The sequence below is a fragment of the Empidonax traillii genome, unplaced genomic scaffold (assembly GCF_003031625.1).
Source record: "Empidonax traillii isolate 1590-97213 ecotype Southwest subspecies unplaced genomic scaffold, ASM303162v1 scaffold4:size3804566, whole genome shotgun sequence".
NCBI lineage: Eukaryota > Metazoa > Chordata > Aves > Passeriformes > Tyrannidae > Empidonax > Empidonax traillii.
In genome coordinates, this window is record NW_020955197.1 from 3,663,693 (window position 1) to 3,680,031 (window position 16,339).

General features: G+C 38.8%; 1 protein-coding gene across 3 annotated transcripts in view; it reads right to left on the reverse strand.

Moving 5' to 3' along the window:
- Positions 1-780: 780 nt before the first annotated feature.
- The window catches only part of TTC37 (tetratricopeptide repeat domain 37), a 50,023-nt gene continuing 34,464 nt past the window's right edge, over positions 781-16,339 (reverse strand). For 2 of the 3 annotated variants that reach the window (XM_027878279.1, XM_027878287.1), the window contains exons 33-41: positions 13,341-13,394; positions 13,123-13,234; positions 11,706-11,834; positions 10,986-11,107; positions 8,876-9,034; positions 6,190-6,342; positions 4,279-4,409; positions 2,561-2,684; positions 781-1,081 (exon numbers count right to left, since the gene is read on the reverse strand). In XM_027878279.1, coding sequence (XP_027734080.1) covers positions 1,004-1,081; positions 2,561-2,684; positions 4,279-4,409; positions 6,190-6,342; positions 8,876-9,034; positions 10,986-11,107; positions 11,706-11,834; positions 13,123-13,234; positions 13,341-13,394 — 1,062 coding nt within the window. In that variant the 3' untranslated portion in view covers positions 781-1,003. The remainder of the gene's footprint in view (positions 1,082-2,560; positions 2,685-4,278; positions 4,410-6,189; positions 6,343-8,875; positions 9,035-10,985; positions 11,108-11,705; positions 11,835-13,122; positions 13,235-13,340; positions 13,395-16,339) is intronic. The other variant, XM_027878294.1, reaches the window with a different exon arrangement.

Sequence of the window (16,339 nt, forward strand, 5' to 3'; positions counted from 1 at the left end):
ACAAACAATCTAAATTTACAGTAAATAATCTTTTTAAGGGAGGGAGAATGAAAGCAATAAGGAGTGAAGGGAGTGAGAGTGATAAGAGATAAGAAAGAAGGGATTCTTGCCCGTCAGAGGTTTCTACTCAACTCTGCAGAATAGAAGCCCCAGCCAACTGAGATTACTTTTCCTGTTAAAATGACAGTGGCATGCTCTCGAGAGATCACTGTGCATGACTACTTGTAGAGATGCACAGCCCAGCTCAGCATCCTGTTTTCTGTAAGCCCAGAACAACTGATTCCCAAAGCAAGTGTATGTTCAATGCAGTCCCACTGCATACCTTTGAAGTGCCCTTTCTTCCCTGTAATATGGGATCATATAAACCATTGTAAGACTTTGCTGGACAGAAATTTTAACAAGCTTTAAACCAGGAGATTGACAGGTATCTTGACTCTTGAAACGGAGTGAAAATCCTCACGGTAGCTTTAACAGGTTAGAGTCACTGCTTTTTTATTTTAATTTATTTATTTTCATGTACATAAAGTCAAAATAATAACATGTCTTAAGAATCTCTGTCATGATTCATCCAATTGTGCAGTCAGCAGCTGCATTACCAAGAGGGAAAAGTTTGCTATTACTTAACTCTTAGGATTCTGTGCCAAGAAAACCTGGCATCACTGCCAATGCAGTTAATATTGTACTTCTGTGTGTGGCCAAGGGGGAAATACAGACAAATACTCTCTGTTGTGAATAGTGATGAAGTTTAAGTGAAGTAGCAAACAAAAGAAAATGTCAGGATTTTCTTTTCAAAGTAAAGTGTGATTTTATGGGTTATGTAACAACAAGAAAATAGCCTACTTTTGTTCAAGAAGAAATAAAACTAAGGACAACGTTTCAGTTGATGAAACAGAAAAAACTAAACCAGACAAACAAATACAATAGCCCAAACCATATATGCTTTTGGAAGGTGAACTAGTTGAGTTAGATGAATAGAAGATTATTTTGCTTGAGATAGTCCATGTTAGGTGCTTGCTAACAACTTCTCATTTAGTTCCAGAGCTCTAACATCCCCATTAGCTTTGGCATTTTCTATAAGCACCTGCATAGAGAAACAAACAGTGAAAAACTGAGAAATTAAGATTTTACTGCTAGTATTTTACTGGCTATCTCAAATGTATTTTCATTCCTTTGAGACAGTTTCTATAATAGATTACCTCATCCATAAAGCCCAGATAGAAAATATTGAGCATTACACATCAGCTTTCTTAGAAGATCAAAACTTCATGCTACAGTGACTTGCTAAACCTGTAGTCACTACCAGTGCTCTATTAACAGCATCATGTTTTACTTGAGGGTGAAACTAAGTTTGACAAGTTAGTTACCTGCTGGCAATTAAACAAGTGGAGCTAGATGAGACCTATCTTCCTGCTAACATACACTTGTCTCTTGCTGGTTCCTTTGTATAAGTCTCTTTTTGCCAGATTGGAGCATTCTCTGCAACAACTTAAAATCTTGACACATATTCTTTCTCTTCCCCCTCTAAAATTCACATTTCCTTGATTTTTTTCCCCATGTACCATACTTGGAGCTTTTCTAACAGTGAAAAATACTTGTACAACACCCTAATCTTCCTAAGCTTCTGGCACTTCTCTTGTAATCCAATCACGTTACACGTATTAAAAAGGAAAACCATTAAGTAGAATCAAGCAAATCTTTAGTCATCATCATCATACTCTTTGGTAGGGATGACTTTGCAGAAGGAGGTGCAATGAGATCATACCAGAATCATATGAAATCATTAATTCTAGCTTTTTTAATGAACCTGCATGTCTGTGTATGGATTTCTGTCAGTGCTGAGCCTATTTATATGCTGTGCCTCCAAATGTACTTTGTATTGGATTAAACGTTCATCAGGAAACAGCTAATGATCTGAGCAAAGGACTCATCATGACAGTGGCTGCAGTGAGGAGGTTATTAGGAGAGTGTATTGAGAGTTTGATTAGCAAAATTATTCCAGTTACAAGTCAAAATGAACGACCCTCCATTTGCATTACATGAAAGACCTGTGTGGATTTTTTAAGTTTGGCCAAATCCATATGTGAAGTCCTGTCAATGGAAACTAATATACACTTTACTAGGTACTGAAATAATGTACCATTACAGATATAAAGTCATCAATACAGAACATACAGATCAGATCTTTTGGGTCAGGGATATTGCAAGCTACACCCAGGCTAGAGGGTGTATCTTTTAGTACATTTGTATGTTCTGGTAAAATTTTGATTAAATGGTCCTCATGTCCCCTGAAGAGACACTAATAGAATTCTTGCAAGTTTGGAGTAGACACTTTACTATTTATTTTTCATTATTATTTTATGCAGGAATGAAAGACCCTCAAACAAACTAGTCTAAATTTCAAAAACCGAAGTACATTTTTTTCAATATAGAACCCTTATACATCGCACCTTAACTGCAGGTAAACCAGAACCTTTTTAGCCTCCTTCTACCCACTTTCAAGTTGTAAGTGTAATATTAAATGCAAATAGATTCAATTTCTGTATAAAATAGACTGTCTTACATCTATTAATTCACAATCATCTTTGGCATACAGATGTTGCAGGAGGTACCAGCGTGCCACCGACACTATGGTTTCTGGATTCCCTGGTTGATAAACCACTCTCTCCAACATTCGTCGAGTCTCCCTAGAAATATAACATAATCCAAATGAAATGCAACTGACTAGGCTGCATGTAACATACCAGAGTAAGCAATAACAGTCAGAAGTAATATAAGGACATATTTTCATACTGCCCAAGAGAGTGAGGGAGTTGTACATCCCTTTATTTCCTATCTAGTTGCATCTAGAATGCTAAGGAATTCTGCCTTCATTGTTATGGCCAATATATTACACTCAAGTTACTGCTCTAACTAGTAACTAATTAGATTGACATAGCAGATTTTACAAGTGCTACAAGAACATGATAAACATCATGATATCTGTGATATCAGCACAATCTCCTATTTCAGTATGTAGTTCGTTGAACAAGTACAGCAGGTATTTCCCTCTTCAAGACCTAGGAAATAAATCTTCTGGAAGACAGTGCACTTGAAAGAAGCAGGTACTAGAATCTTAGTGATACCAATAGAATTTAATATTATACACAAATATATTTAACCCAGGCTGTCACAAAAGGTATTGCAGTTCCTGCAAACACAGAGACAGGATGTGAAATTGCAGAAGAGAAGGAAATTAGAATAGAGTATTACACAAAGTCTGAAATTCCATTTGGCTGATACTACCTTCCAACACCAACAGTTTATACCCAACCAATACATTTTCAAATTCACAATGTCATTAGAAATCTGGCAAAACCAGCCAGTTACATTTAGGAATCTCAAAATAATTCACTGGTGCTCCATCAGCTTTGACTCTTGTTCTTTATATTCTGTCTATTATAAACAATGTGATTTTCCAGTACATTGTGATTTAACTGTGTTTTATGTTTGTTATTTGTATTTAAGATTAATATCTTGTTTCAGGATTTTGAAACACCTAGGCAGATCAATAAGATCTTGTGATACACTGTTCACATAAATTAATATCTGAAATTGTAATAAGACCCATTTTAATTGATTAAAGTTTTTATCTTAATTTCATTGTAATTGACAACTATCACAATCCCATTAGGCTGCCTTCTTAATGGCAGTGGCAATGGCGAAAGTATGCCAGTTTGTCAGAATTTGTCACAAAACAGGTGAATTACTGAACAAAACCATAAAAAATTCCAAGTTTCCATATCTTAAACAAAAATATTATAAAAGATCTAACAAGCAAATCCACTACACAGGAAGATTCCAAGTACCTCTTCCTCAAAAAGCCACAGTGAGCACTTGCTTGTTCAGGAACAGGCATGAACTTTGACTGGAGCCTAATTCAGGATCAAAATTAATCCCAGAAATATACAAGGTAGTGATATGTGTTTCCACTGTGCTATTTTGCAGCATTTTTAAGAGTGTGTAGTCTTCCTCATTAATTTATTTAGGTAACATGCTATTAAAATAAAAATTGTCCTACAGCTGTTTTAGTAAGAAGGTCATGTACATTTTTTTCTCCACAAATAGAGGAAGATTCAGTTGCTCCCCACACTGCTTGCTCTCCTCTCCCTTTTAACTCCCATAGTATTTCAAGAATTAATTCCTGCCTTCAATTTTCTTTTAGTTCTTGGAGTTAGATCTGGGGATAATGTGTATTTTTAGGCAGTGTATTCCACTTAGAACTTATCAGATCACACATACCTTGCTCCCATTTTGTGATTATACTGTAGCAGGGCTTGAAGCAGAGCTGCCAGGGGGCAAGGAGAAAGTTTCAAAGCTTCAGTTGTTGCCTCCTGAACCAAGGATGGCCAGTGATCATTTGAGACATTAGCCTATTATAAAAGTGAAAAATAAAAGAAAGGGAAGAAAAAGAGAGTAAAATAACAAACAACTAACTCTCCAAAAAAAACCCCCAAAAAAGCCCAAAAAAATCCCCCAAAAGGACTTTATTTTAGTGTTTGCAGATCTCTAGAAAGAATGTTTAATTCAAGCAGATCTGAGTTATATAAAGTATTTGGCAGGTTAGAAAGATATCTTTTAAAAAAACACAAACTAACAGTGGTTAGAAGTGCCTTGAAAAGTCATGTTAACTTGACAAAGGGCCAGCATTGCCAGCATTCCAGTTTCTCATTTATGCAAACAATCCTTTTTTTTTTTCCATACAAGTTTTAGTCATGCTTCAGAAACCCGTTTGCTCTTCAGCTTGCAAATCTTCATCCCATATACAAGACTATTCTAGAATGTAGAATTTATTCCCAGAAGTGACGTTTTTTACCAACAGCAAAAGCCAATTCAAAGATGGTAATTACTTAACAACTATTGAGCAAAGCCATGCATCTTAAGAATATAAGAAGAGAAAAGAAAAAAAGAAAAAGTGGCTTAAGAAAAACCTTATTATCCCCATTGGGCCTGGATAGCATTCAAACTACTATACTTCATTTGGACAGATAACTGGGAGACAAGCAGTTTTTCAAACACAGAATTTTCTTGGACCTAAGCAAGGTTTTCACCAGGCTCTCGCACATTTCATTAAACCAGGGCAGATTAGAGAGTCCAAAAAGAAATCCACTTATCAAGCTAATCAAATTCATACTAATCTCATTTTAAACAAAGTCATGTGCATTCTTAGCCTCTCAGGCCAGCACTTAAAGAAATAGTACTAATTAAGTTAGAAGGTACCTTGTGACCTGTGGAAGCTTTTAAGAGCAATAAGAAACAGGGAGCAGACCACTAGAAAACTGACAGAATAATCACAGCAGGAAAAATATTGCCACTTGACAAATTTGGCCTTTTGAAGCATAGGGCTTGTGAGAAAGAACCTTGTCTACACTGAGGGCGATTCTCTTCTCCCACAAGGCACAACAGCTTTGCAGCTTTATTCTCAGTAAACTGACTGCCTTTTCTTATGTAAGACCTCAGGATACATGGGGTTGCTTTGCCTGATTTTGATTACGGCTCCTAGCTGGGTCATCTGTTAAAATACATGAAAAAGTGTTAGCTAAGACCACAGCAGTATCTACATTTTACATTAGGCTTTAAAGCAGTCTGGTAGTGCACTTCAAGTTTCTAAAGTGACACTGCTTAAAGAGAATAAACACTTGCCAAGAATCTGAGGTATGTTCACCTTGCCCCTTGGTGCAAGGAATAGATTAATTTTCTTTACACCACAAGGTACACTTCCCTTAGATTGTTTTTACACTTCAAGGCAAGGCACCATATCTGGAAATGACCATATGGCATAAAATTACTTGAAATGTGACCGATGTCTCCAGGCACCAGTGCAGAAAAACACGTTTATTGAGGCAGTTGTCTGAAAAAGAGGACACATACTTGAAGGATACATCAATTTGGATGATCCAACTGGAACTATTATTAGACAAGTAAGTCTACTGAACAAGTTAGCCTCTTTATGCACAAAGTGGTTCTATGTGATTATTTCACTGTAACATTCTAAGAATATTCGACTGCTCCTTTAAGTCTCACTTTATTTTCTAGCTGTCTTTCATAAAATGCAAAGTGATTTCAACAGGGACTTCGTTTAAAGACTACAGAAACCCTGCATTCCAGCAACTCCTCTTGAATCATGCAGTTATGTTATACTGGTTATCCTACCATGCAGATTTCCAGCGCGAGCATAGCTAGCCTGAGCAGACTGGATAACTTCCCGTTCCAGCTGCCCTGCTGTGACGCCAACTGCAGACTCTTCCTGTAACACATCTCCGCTCCAATCATCATTCTCTGAGACTGATATACTTTTGCCAGCCACTGAAAATAAACATCCAACAAAATCAGTTATGGAGACATCAAAACACACATCCCTTAGATGATATCATTTAGTTCAATTTATGAGAGTACCACAGCACACTATTAGCTAAAACACCACCTCGACACCACAGTACCTCATTCCAACAATATCCTATGTACTGCCCTGCAGAAAAATGTGGTCTGCTGCAGAACTGGCAGTACACCTCACTACAGTAACTTATTCTGGGAGTTCCCTAGACCACTCATGGACACCTTTTTGATAGATTTTCTCAGCCCACCTGAGTTATGCAAGGAAGAAAGACATTATGACATGAGCCTGAATCCAGGTGATGGGTGTAGTAGACGTGTTACACAGTTTCTGAACCAGTTGAATCATGCTAGAGAAGACAGATGGGACAAAGGAAATAAGACACTTGGAGGCAGAGTTTCATGCTTCTGCTGCCTGCTCTGCCACCACAAGATGTCCTAGATTTCCTCACAAAGAGAAGAAAAAAAGGATTCTAACTTCTTCATCTTTAATTCTGTACTAACATCACATTTTTTAAAGCAGATGCAGCCACAAGTTTGTAAATTCCTCACAGGTACCTGATATGCATGAAGATGTGTAAGGCACATCTAGAAATATTCTTTGCTGGATCATCAAGCAAACAAAGCAATTTCCTATTAAAAAAAAATCCCTTGCTTTTGAGCAAAGGTCTGTAAACTTTTGCTAGCTAAAGACTGCCTGGTGTTACAAGGGACAAAAATTATTAACCCTTTCTGGTGTATACAGAAATTACTTATCCACTAGACACACTAGAAAATATTAATTAGCACTAGTGAGACTGTGCATTCTTGACATCAAGCTGCAGGACTGCTTTGTAAAGCAAAACATTCATTCATGTGAAGAAAAAAAAGGTTCCTTTGGCCTCAGTTCTTTGCAGCTGAAGATGTCTAGTTCCCAAGATGTAAAAAAGAGAAACGTTATGCAAAGGCACAGAGGCAGCTCTACCAGATGTGCTTTTCTCTATTTTCCTGGTAAGCCCACAGCACAAAAAGTAGAACAGCCATCAGAATAGCAGTTCAGCAGCACTCCTAAGTCCTGCAAAATAACCATTAAGACAAAATCCAAAAACTTCAGCAAAAAGAATAGTTAAGGGCCCCTATAACCTAGTAAAAACTGTGAGGCATCCCAGTGAATACTTCTGAGTAAGACAAAACATTTATCAAACTCTTAGGAAGTCTAAAGACAAAAAACATAAAAGCATATATTTATCCACTATGAACAGATGTAGCAGCCAGGCTTTTTCAGGATGCTATCCAAGCCCTAAGAAATATCTTCTTTTATTAAGACTGAAAAGGTCTTCCTCAGAGGTAGCTTATCTGTGGCCTGGATTAAGAAGACCAAAACAATCAAGCCTTCCCACTCCCCGTATCACATACACTTTGAGTTCATTTATTATCCCTGCTCATAAGCAAGATGACTTGGCTATGCAAAGGATGCTTGAAGAATGTGTACAAGCCCTAATTTAATTTCCAAAATGTGTTACTAAAATAGAGAATATAATCATGTCTTGCACGCCCCCTATTTTGCAAACCCAATTTGAATGAGTTCTGTTGATCAGAAAGATGAAGTCTCACAAATCAGTGAAAAATGCATCAAAAAAGTAATCTTTTACCTGATCATCTAAGACTGAAACCAACTTCAATACCACAAGCAGGGTTTTATTTTATCAACAGATAGAGGGAGTGCCATAAATCCTTCAACTACATAAAGCACTCTAAAAGCTCACAGAATTTTTCTAAACAATATGCTACGTATATTGGAAAAGGAAGATAATAACTGAAACTAGAAGCAACTGTTAGAAAATAAACAAACATATGTGCTGCATCACCAGAAAGATCTCTTGGCATTTGTGAGACAGACTTCTCAGACTGTCTCACAGAAGCAGCATATGAAGTGAGATATTGCATCTTCGTGTCTACTAAAAAGGATTACTCATGATGCCATGGAAGGGAGTTAGTGAACACTGTTACTGGGAGTGATTTCTCATCTCTGCAGAATCAACTTACTCAAAAGAACAGTGACACCTGAAGTCAGGGGATTATGGAGAAAGACCGTGATTGTGTTTCAAGCGATTTCAATTCCCTAAATTAAGGTGACTAGAAGAGGCTTATTCAGGTTTTCAGACCCTGAATAAGGAACTGTGTATTACTACATTACGAAACCCTTAACTTCCATCTATTCTTATAAGTTATGAAATATTTCACTGTTTTCTGCTCACATGTCAAATCATAGTTCCCTAAAGACAGAGATCCTAGGGATTTATCTCAGGTTTTTAAGTCTCCTGTCTGCTTATCCTTACTAGAGGTGATTACTATTTCAACTATTAAATAAATTTAACATATTTCAACTTTACAATGACCTAAATATAAGCTATTTTTTCTGTCACTGACTGTCAGCAGATAAATAAAACCAAGCAGCGAAACTAATGTTCACGCTCCTACAGTGGGTGAGACTGGCACATCAGTCAGGGAAAGGATCCACACTTACTTGCCAGGCTGCAACTGACGTTGAACTGGTCATGACTGTCTTGCGAAGCTCCTCCAGGATGTTGCCTGGAAGTTCTTTGTGAGACTTCAACAGCTGCTTACACTGAACTTGTCTCAAAAGCAAAAACAGAGTTGGGTGCTCAGGGCAGCTTTTTAAAGCCTAAGACCAAAACAATCAGAATTATCATTCCTAAATATCAAATATACTTACATCTTTCCATTTTGTTCTATACAGAAAGCAGCATTGAAAGCATTCTCAGGATGTTTTGCAACATAGCAGTTCCGCCTCCTCTGCACAAAGCAGTGTTCCAGGGATTGACCCATGAAAATGAGTAACCTTTTTTACTCTCCTCAAAATACATCTGAAGTCTATCCTAAATTTTGTACATATCCTACTCTTACAGTTCTTATTTAGTTATTATTTCAGGCAGTCTTAAAACTGTCTGAAAGACAGTTCTTCTTTGGTTTGTCAATCATTACAAGTTTGAGCCTATTAATAGAGGCAAAAACCTGTCCTGTGACCTTGACTGTGTTTCAAGTAGTTTTACTTCTTCCAGGTGAGGTGCTTTATTCTCCATGGAACAGAAGCTCTTTACTAAACACCTCCTGTTCAGTATCAGCAGACATCTAGAGAGCATTTTTTTGAAAAAATACACACAAAATAGCAAAGACAGAAAACTAGCCATCCATTGCTTTATCCTTCTCAGGTGAAGTATGTGAAGCTTCAGCAAACCTAACTGCATGTTATTTTCCCTGCTCAAATCGGAATACTTTCAAGAATTATAATTCAAAGCAGATTTAAGAACCAACACTTGTACTTTTCACACATCTTTTTTTTTTTTATAAAATGAAATATGATGCCTGTGAATCCTTAACAAGCTGTTGCTTTTGAAGGAATGCAGAGACTTTCTGACACACAATAGAAGCTCCTAAATTTGCTGCAATTTTCCCCCATGAACAAGTGCAGAATCACATTGCCTATCTCAAACTGAATGACAGCAGTGCCTGACTCACTATCCTCAGTTATATGGCTTTCTGAGGATTTCAGGGTCCAAAACTGTCACTGAGAGTCTGTAGTACCAGACTGTTCCCCTTTTTCTTCACTAATTGCAGGCACTGACTGTCCTCTCCCTAAGCAATTTAATCAACAAAACACATGCACACCGCTCCATAACCTTCCCCCATGCCAAGATGGGGAGAAGGACATACCTTGTATATTTAGGAATCTCTGATCTCTGTTAATAGAAGACAGGTCAGTAGACATGTTGGCCAGAAAAGAAAAACACCTTCTCACCAAGCAAACAAAGAGAAGAGAAAGTACTTTCTCCTGAAAACCAGCATGTTCAACAAATCTGTTCGTTTTGGCTTTTTCTGTGGTTTGTGGTTTTTTTTAACTCCCATCCCTGTTAATACAGAAATGCCAAAACCAAGGAGCACATTTGCATGGGATTAGTAATTTTCCTTACTGAAAGTCAAGGATGTGTACTGCTGAGTTCAACAGCTTTTCTGCTTATCTTTTGCCAAGTCTTCTGTTCATGAACACATGAAACACACACTTGAATGTTTTTAACACCTAGCCCCCTTCCCCAGCTGCATTGCCTCAAGACTTTTCTTTTTACAAATTAAACGTGAGGCTCTGAAACAAAATAACAATCCAGCAGAAAGTAAAGTCCCAGGCAGTCTCCTACATGGACTTCTTGCCTTGAATTTCCACGTTTTGCTTCATTCTAGGTTAATTCTAGGCAGAAAGAGCAGATTTATCTTTATCATGACATACACTACTTGTTTCAATTATTAACACAGTTTCAGTGTTGCAAACAGAAGCAGCATCTTGGTGAAGGGAGAATATGCCAACAACTAGCTCAGTTGGGTAGAGCATGGTGCTAATAATGCCAACCTTGCAGGTTCAATGCCCCCGTGGGCCATTCACTTAAGAGTTGGACTCAGTGATCTTTGTGGGCCCTTTACAACTCAGAATATTCTGTGAACTACTCTACTCGTAGCTCTGATGGAACAGACAGTTGCTAATTCAAAGATTACCTTTTTGTATAATGCACACAAATGATTTTTATACAATTCTACCACAATCTGCCAGTATGATGCCGCCATACCTTGTTACAAAGAGCTTCAGCTTCTGATAGTTTACCAGTCTCCTCTAGACTGGTAATAGCTTGACAGAGACACCAGTCTTCCAGAATACGGACATAATTATGAGGAAGGTTACTTTCCCCAGCTGTAAAGACAGTAAAACACTTAAACACATTAGTGTTTATGCTGCAGTGCCACACCATGGCCACGTGTTCCAGATCTGGTAAGGAAGAACTTTTAGGAGTTTTCATCTGACATGACTTCCTTCATTAGAAGGAACATAGAAGGAGGGCAAAATTAAAAGCAAGATGGGAAAAAAAGCATACACCATTTGAGTTAATTATTCAGGAACAATCAATCAAACATGGAGTTTTAATTCCAGTTTTCAAAACACTACGGACATTGAGCAAGACTGAGCCTCTACTGGAAAAGTTACAGAATTCAAGCATACTTTAGTCTTTCCTCATAAGCAGTGTTGCGGCAATGTAATACACCCACAACCATCCATTTAGGTATCAGAGTTCAGAAGTACTATTTTAGAAAACCATTTCAGGCTTTGGAGGGGAAAGCAAGCTGGCCTTAAGTAATTAACCCTAGCTGTGCATTACAATTTAGCATTTTTATGTGTAAAATACAGTTACAGCTCAAACCATGACTGAGCCTATTTGCAAGTTCAGAACAGTAATGCAAGCTTAGATCAATTTTATTTTGTTTTTTTTAAACAGAAAACATTTATAACTTACTTTTGGCTGAAACTGTAGATACAAGTGTCATCTCCAGACCTGTTCGTTTCGGCTGAGTGTTGTTTAGACAGACAGTAGTGTTTTCAGCATGACAGGCTGCCATAAGCACTGCCCAGGCAGCAGGATTATCTAGAAAAGAATGGTCAAAGGCAACTCGTGCCATTCTAAATACACTGGTAGTTCATTTAGAATGGTCTTTACCAGATTAAGCATAAAAACATAGTTATCAATGGAATTATACACTGTAAATAACAGATAGCAACAACAAGACGAGTAACAGAACTCAGCCCAAGAAAGCTGATAACTACTTGCCTCTAACTAGTAAGATCTGTCAGATTATAAAAGGAAGGTTCCATTCTTAAAACCAACTAATGTATTTTTACATAAACACTAGTGTGCTAACCTGAAGCTGCCAGTTTATTTCTGACTACACAGATTAACCTTGGCTATGACTTAGTGCTGTCACAGTGGCAGCAAAAATCCCAAGATGCCATCCACAGCTTTCAGTCCTACAGACAGTCTAATCTGACCACTAACAGTTACAGCAATAACTGTTACACTAAAGTTACAGCACTAAGTGCCTGCTTCCAATGCCAGCTAATTCCAGTGTCAGCTTTACCTTGACCTAGCCCTGTGAAGAACACTTACTACTGGAAGAGTGGTCTCTGTCATGAACTGGACAGTGATTACTTAAAGATTTCATCTATGTAAATTTTTATCCCTAAGAGAATTTATTAAATTTCCCAGCAAACTGAAACAAAGCTTGAAGATTCAAAAAAGTAAAATGAAAAGTATACTGCTTTTGATTAGCAGTCATATTCTTGTGTATTCCTGTAGGAAAGTAACTGGAATTTTTTACTTAGTCACCCTTCCGCATCAGAGCAAAATGACTGCAGAAGAAACAACATTTTGGTATTTCATCCAGTGCAAATTAGAAACTGAAAACCATCCTAGGTTTTTGCTTGGTACACTTATAGGAAGAACACCATTTAGTAAGAGAACAGTTGTCCATAGTTCATAACCCGCACATGGTAACGGAACCTTTCCAATTGAAATTCTCAAGCTTGATGAATTATTCTCTTCTGCTTTGTGTTGCATACTGGCTCTAACAGAATTTTTCCTAACATACTAAATAATACTAATGTCTTCTCCTGCTGAGGGATTAAGAAATTGCCCACATTTTCAGAACAAGCCTTCAAACCCAGTGATATTTTTTTTCTTGTCTGGTTTAATTCCCATTGTCTAAACTTGGAATGGTAATGAAAATTTCAACTCTAAGCATTCTCCCCCAAATGTACACAGATAACCCTAAACAACAAATCAACCCAAGAAAAGAAATCTACTTTCCTTAATCCAGCAATTTTCCTGATGGCTAAAAATTTAAAAAATCACTACTGTGTTAGAGAACAGGAGTAACCTGGACAGATGTGGATGGCCCTCTGGACATTTTTTATAGGGTTGTTTTTCTCATCTTCTAGCATGTGACATCCTGCTGCCAACTGATTAACTGCAATATTCAGCAGGACTTCCTATAAAACAGAACATCAGAGTCACTTAAAACTGTAAGTGATTAGATGGAATTAACTTTAGGATTGTTTATGGAATTATGAAATCTTCATTTTAAGAAAGCCAAACCTTTCCGTGCTTTACATCAAGTATATGTGCGACATTTCCTGCTACAGCTCCCCCCTGCAAGATGAAAAAAAAGCCCAATTAATTTGGTTACCTGACTAATTGATTTTGTGCAGAATATAATGCCAGTATCTTTTTATCTTCGTTAATCATGAATATAGAATTTGCACAATGAGGTATTTTCCTTGCTCATAGCACAATCTCTTTATAAAAAAATAAGGAAGAAACATTTGGGATTAGAGTTTATCCATATGATCTATTTCTGATATTAGCCCCATATACAAAGGAGTTTGTTTTCAAGTGCTATTTCAGTTTACAAAATTAACATAAATTAAGACAGAGTATTTATTTGGAGAAAAGATAATAGTAAGCACAGAAGTGGCAAGGAAACAGTGGCTAACATGAAAAGTGAAATCGACTAGATTAATCAAATAGAATACATGAATTTTAATATTTATTTATTTACACCCATACATCTCTATAAAACTAAACAAAAAATTATACATAGTAGAGCCTTTTATTGTTGGAACAATTCTAGCAGACTTTTCCTCTAAGTTTATTTCAAGAAGATCAGAAGCTGTTACCTCATGAAAGATGGAAATAATAGTATATAAGTTCTGTATGTGGTTGTGCATTGCTGTGTATGTAAGCCTTAAGTTTCATATTAACTAGTAAAAGTCCACATACTGAAGGGTCGGAATTTTTTTTAGTTACAAAACAACACAGACTACTCAGGATGTAAACACCACACAGATGGGATTCATCTGTCTAGGAAGAAAAAGAGGACTGTAGCCCATAAGTTAGCAAGGCTGATCAGGAGGGCTTTAAACTAGGTTTGAAGGGGGAAGGGGTTGAAACCGGGCTCTCCAGTGATCAACCTAGGGATGGAAAGCCTGAGTTAAGAATTAAATCAACAGCCCACCTGAAGTGCATGTACACTAATGCACGCAGTATGGGCAACAGACAAGAGGAGCTGGAAGCCACTGTGCAGCAGGAAGGCCATGATGTAGTCGCCATCACAGAAACGTGGTGGGATGACTCGCATGACCGGAGTGCTGCTATGGAAGGCTACAGTTCTTCAGAAAGAACAGGCAGGGTAGGAGAGGTGGAGGGGTGGCTTTATATGTTAGAGAGTCTCCTGACTCTGTTGAACTTGAGGTCAGCAACGATAAGGTTGAGTGCCTGTGGACCAGAATCAGGGGGAAGACCAACAAATCATCATAGGTGTCTGTTACAGACCGCCCTACCAGGATGATGAAGGGGATGAATTATTCTACAAGCAGCTGGCGGATGTCTTGAAATCGTCAGCCCTTGTCCTTGTGGGTGACTTTAACCTGCTGGATATCTGCTGGGAGCTCAATACTGCAGAGAAGAGGCAGTCTAAGAGGTTCCTGGAGTGTATAGAGGAAAATTTCCTTCATCAACTGGTAAATGAACCTACCAGGGGTAAGGCCCCGCTAGACCTGCTGTTTACAAACAGAGAGGGGCTGGTGGGAGATGTAGTGGTTGAAGGCCGCCTGGGAAATAGTGACCACAAAATAATAGAATTTTCAATACTCAGAGATTCAAGGCGAGCCAACAATAAAACCTCTGCGCTGGACCTCCGGAGGGCAGATTTTGACTTATTCAGAAGTCTAGTTCAGAGCATACCCTGGGAAACAACCCTTGAAAACAAGGGGGTTCAGGAGGGATGGATGTGCTTCAAGCAGGAAGTTTTGAGAGCACAGGAACAGGCCGTACCGGTGTGCTGAAAGGCAAGCCGGCGGGGAAGACAACCAGCTTGGTTAAACAGGGAGATTCTGAAGGAAATCAGGGATAAAAAGAAACTTTACCAACTATGGAAGAAAGGGCTGACTACTTATGAAGAATTCAGGAAGACAGCTAGATCATGCAGAAAGAAAATCAGGGATGCAAAAGCGCAATTCGAAGTTAAATTGGCCACTTCTGTTAGGAATAACAAAAAATCCTTCTATAAATACATTAATAACAGGAGGAGGGGCAAAGAAAACCTCCATTCTTTGATGGACTTGGAGGGAAACATAGTTAATAGAGATGAGGAGAAGGTTGAGGTACTTAACACCTACTTTGCCTCAGTTTTCAACAGTAAGACAAGTGGCCCTCAAGGCAACTGGCCTCTGGAGCTGGTAGACAGAGATAGGAAACCAAATAGCCCTCTTGTATTCCGGGAGGAAATAGTTGGTGACTTACTGAATCATCTGGATCCTCACAAGTCTATGGGACCAGATGGGATCCATCCTAGGGTAATGAGGGAGCTGGCAGAAGAGCTTGCCAAGCCGCTCTCCATCATCTTCCAACAGTCCTGGCTCACTGGGGAGGTCCCATATGATTGGAAGTTGGCAAATATCACCCCAGTCCATAAAAAAGGCTGCAAGGCTGACCCTAGTAACTACAGGCCTCTCAGCCTGACCTCGGTGCCTGGCAGAGTTATGGAGCAGATCATCCTGTGTGCAATCACACAGCAGCTACAGGATGGACAAGGGATCAGACCCAGCCAACATGGGTTTAGGAGGGGCAGGTCCTGTTTGACCAACCTGATCTCATTTTATGATCAGGTGACCCACCTGGTGGATGAGGGGAAGGCTGTGGATGTGTCTACCTGGACTTCAGCAAAGCCTTGGACACTGTCTCCCATAATATACTCCTGAAAAAGCTGGCAGCCCATGGCTTGGACAGGGGCACTCTGTGCTGGGTTAAGAACTGGCTGGAGGGCCGGGCCCAGAGAGTGCTGGTGAACGGGGCTGCATCCAGCTGGCAGCCGGTCACCAGTGGTGTTCCCCAGGGATCAGTGCTGGGCCCAGTCCTGTTTAACATCTTTATCGATGATTTAGGTGAAGGGATTGAGTCCATCATCAGCAAATTTGCAGATGACACCAAGTTGGGAGGGAGTGTTGACCTGCTGGAAGGCAGGAGGGTTCTGCAGAGGGATCTGGATAGACTGGAGAGATGGGCTGACTCCAATGGGATGAAGTTCAACAAGGCCA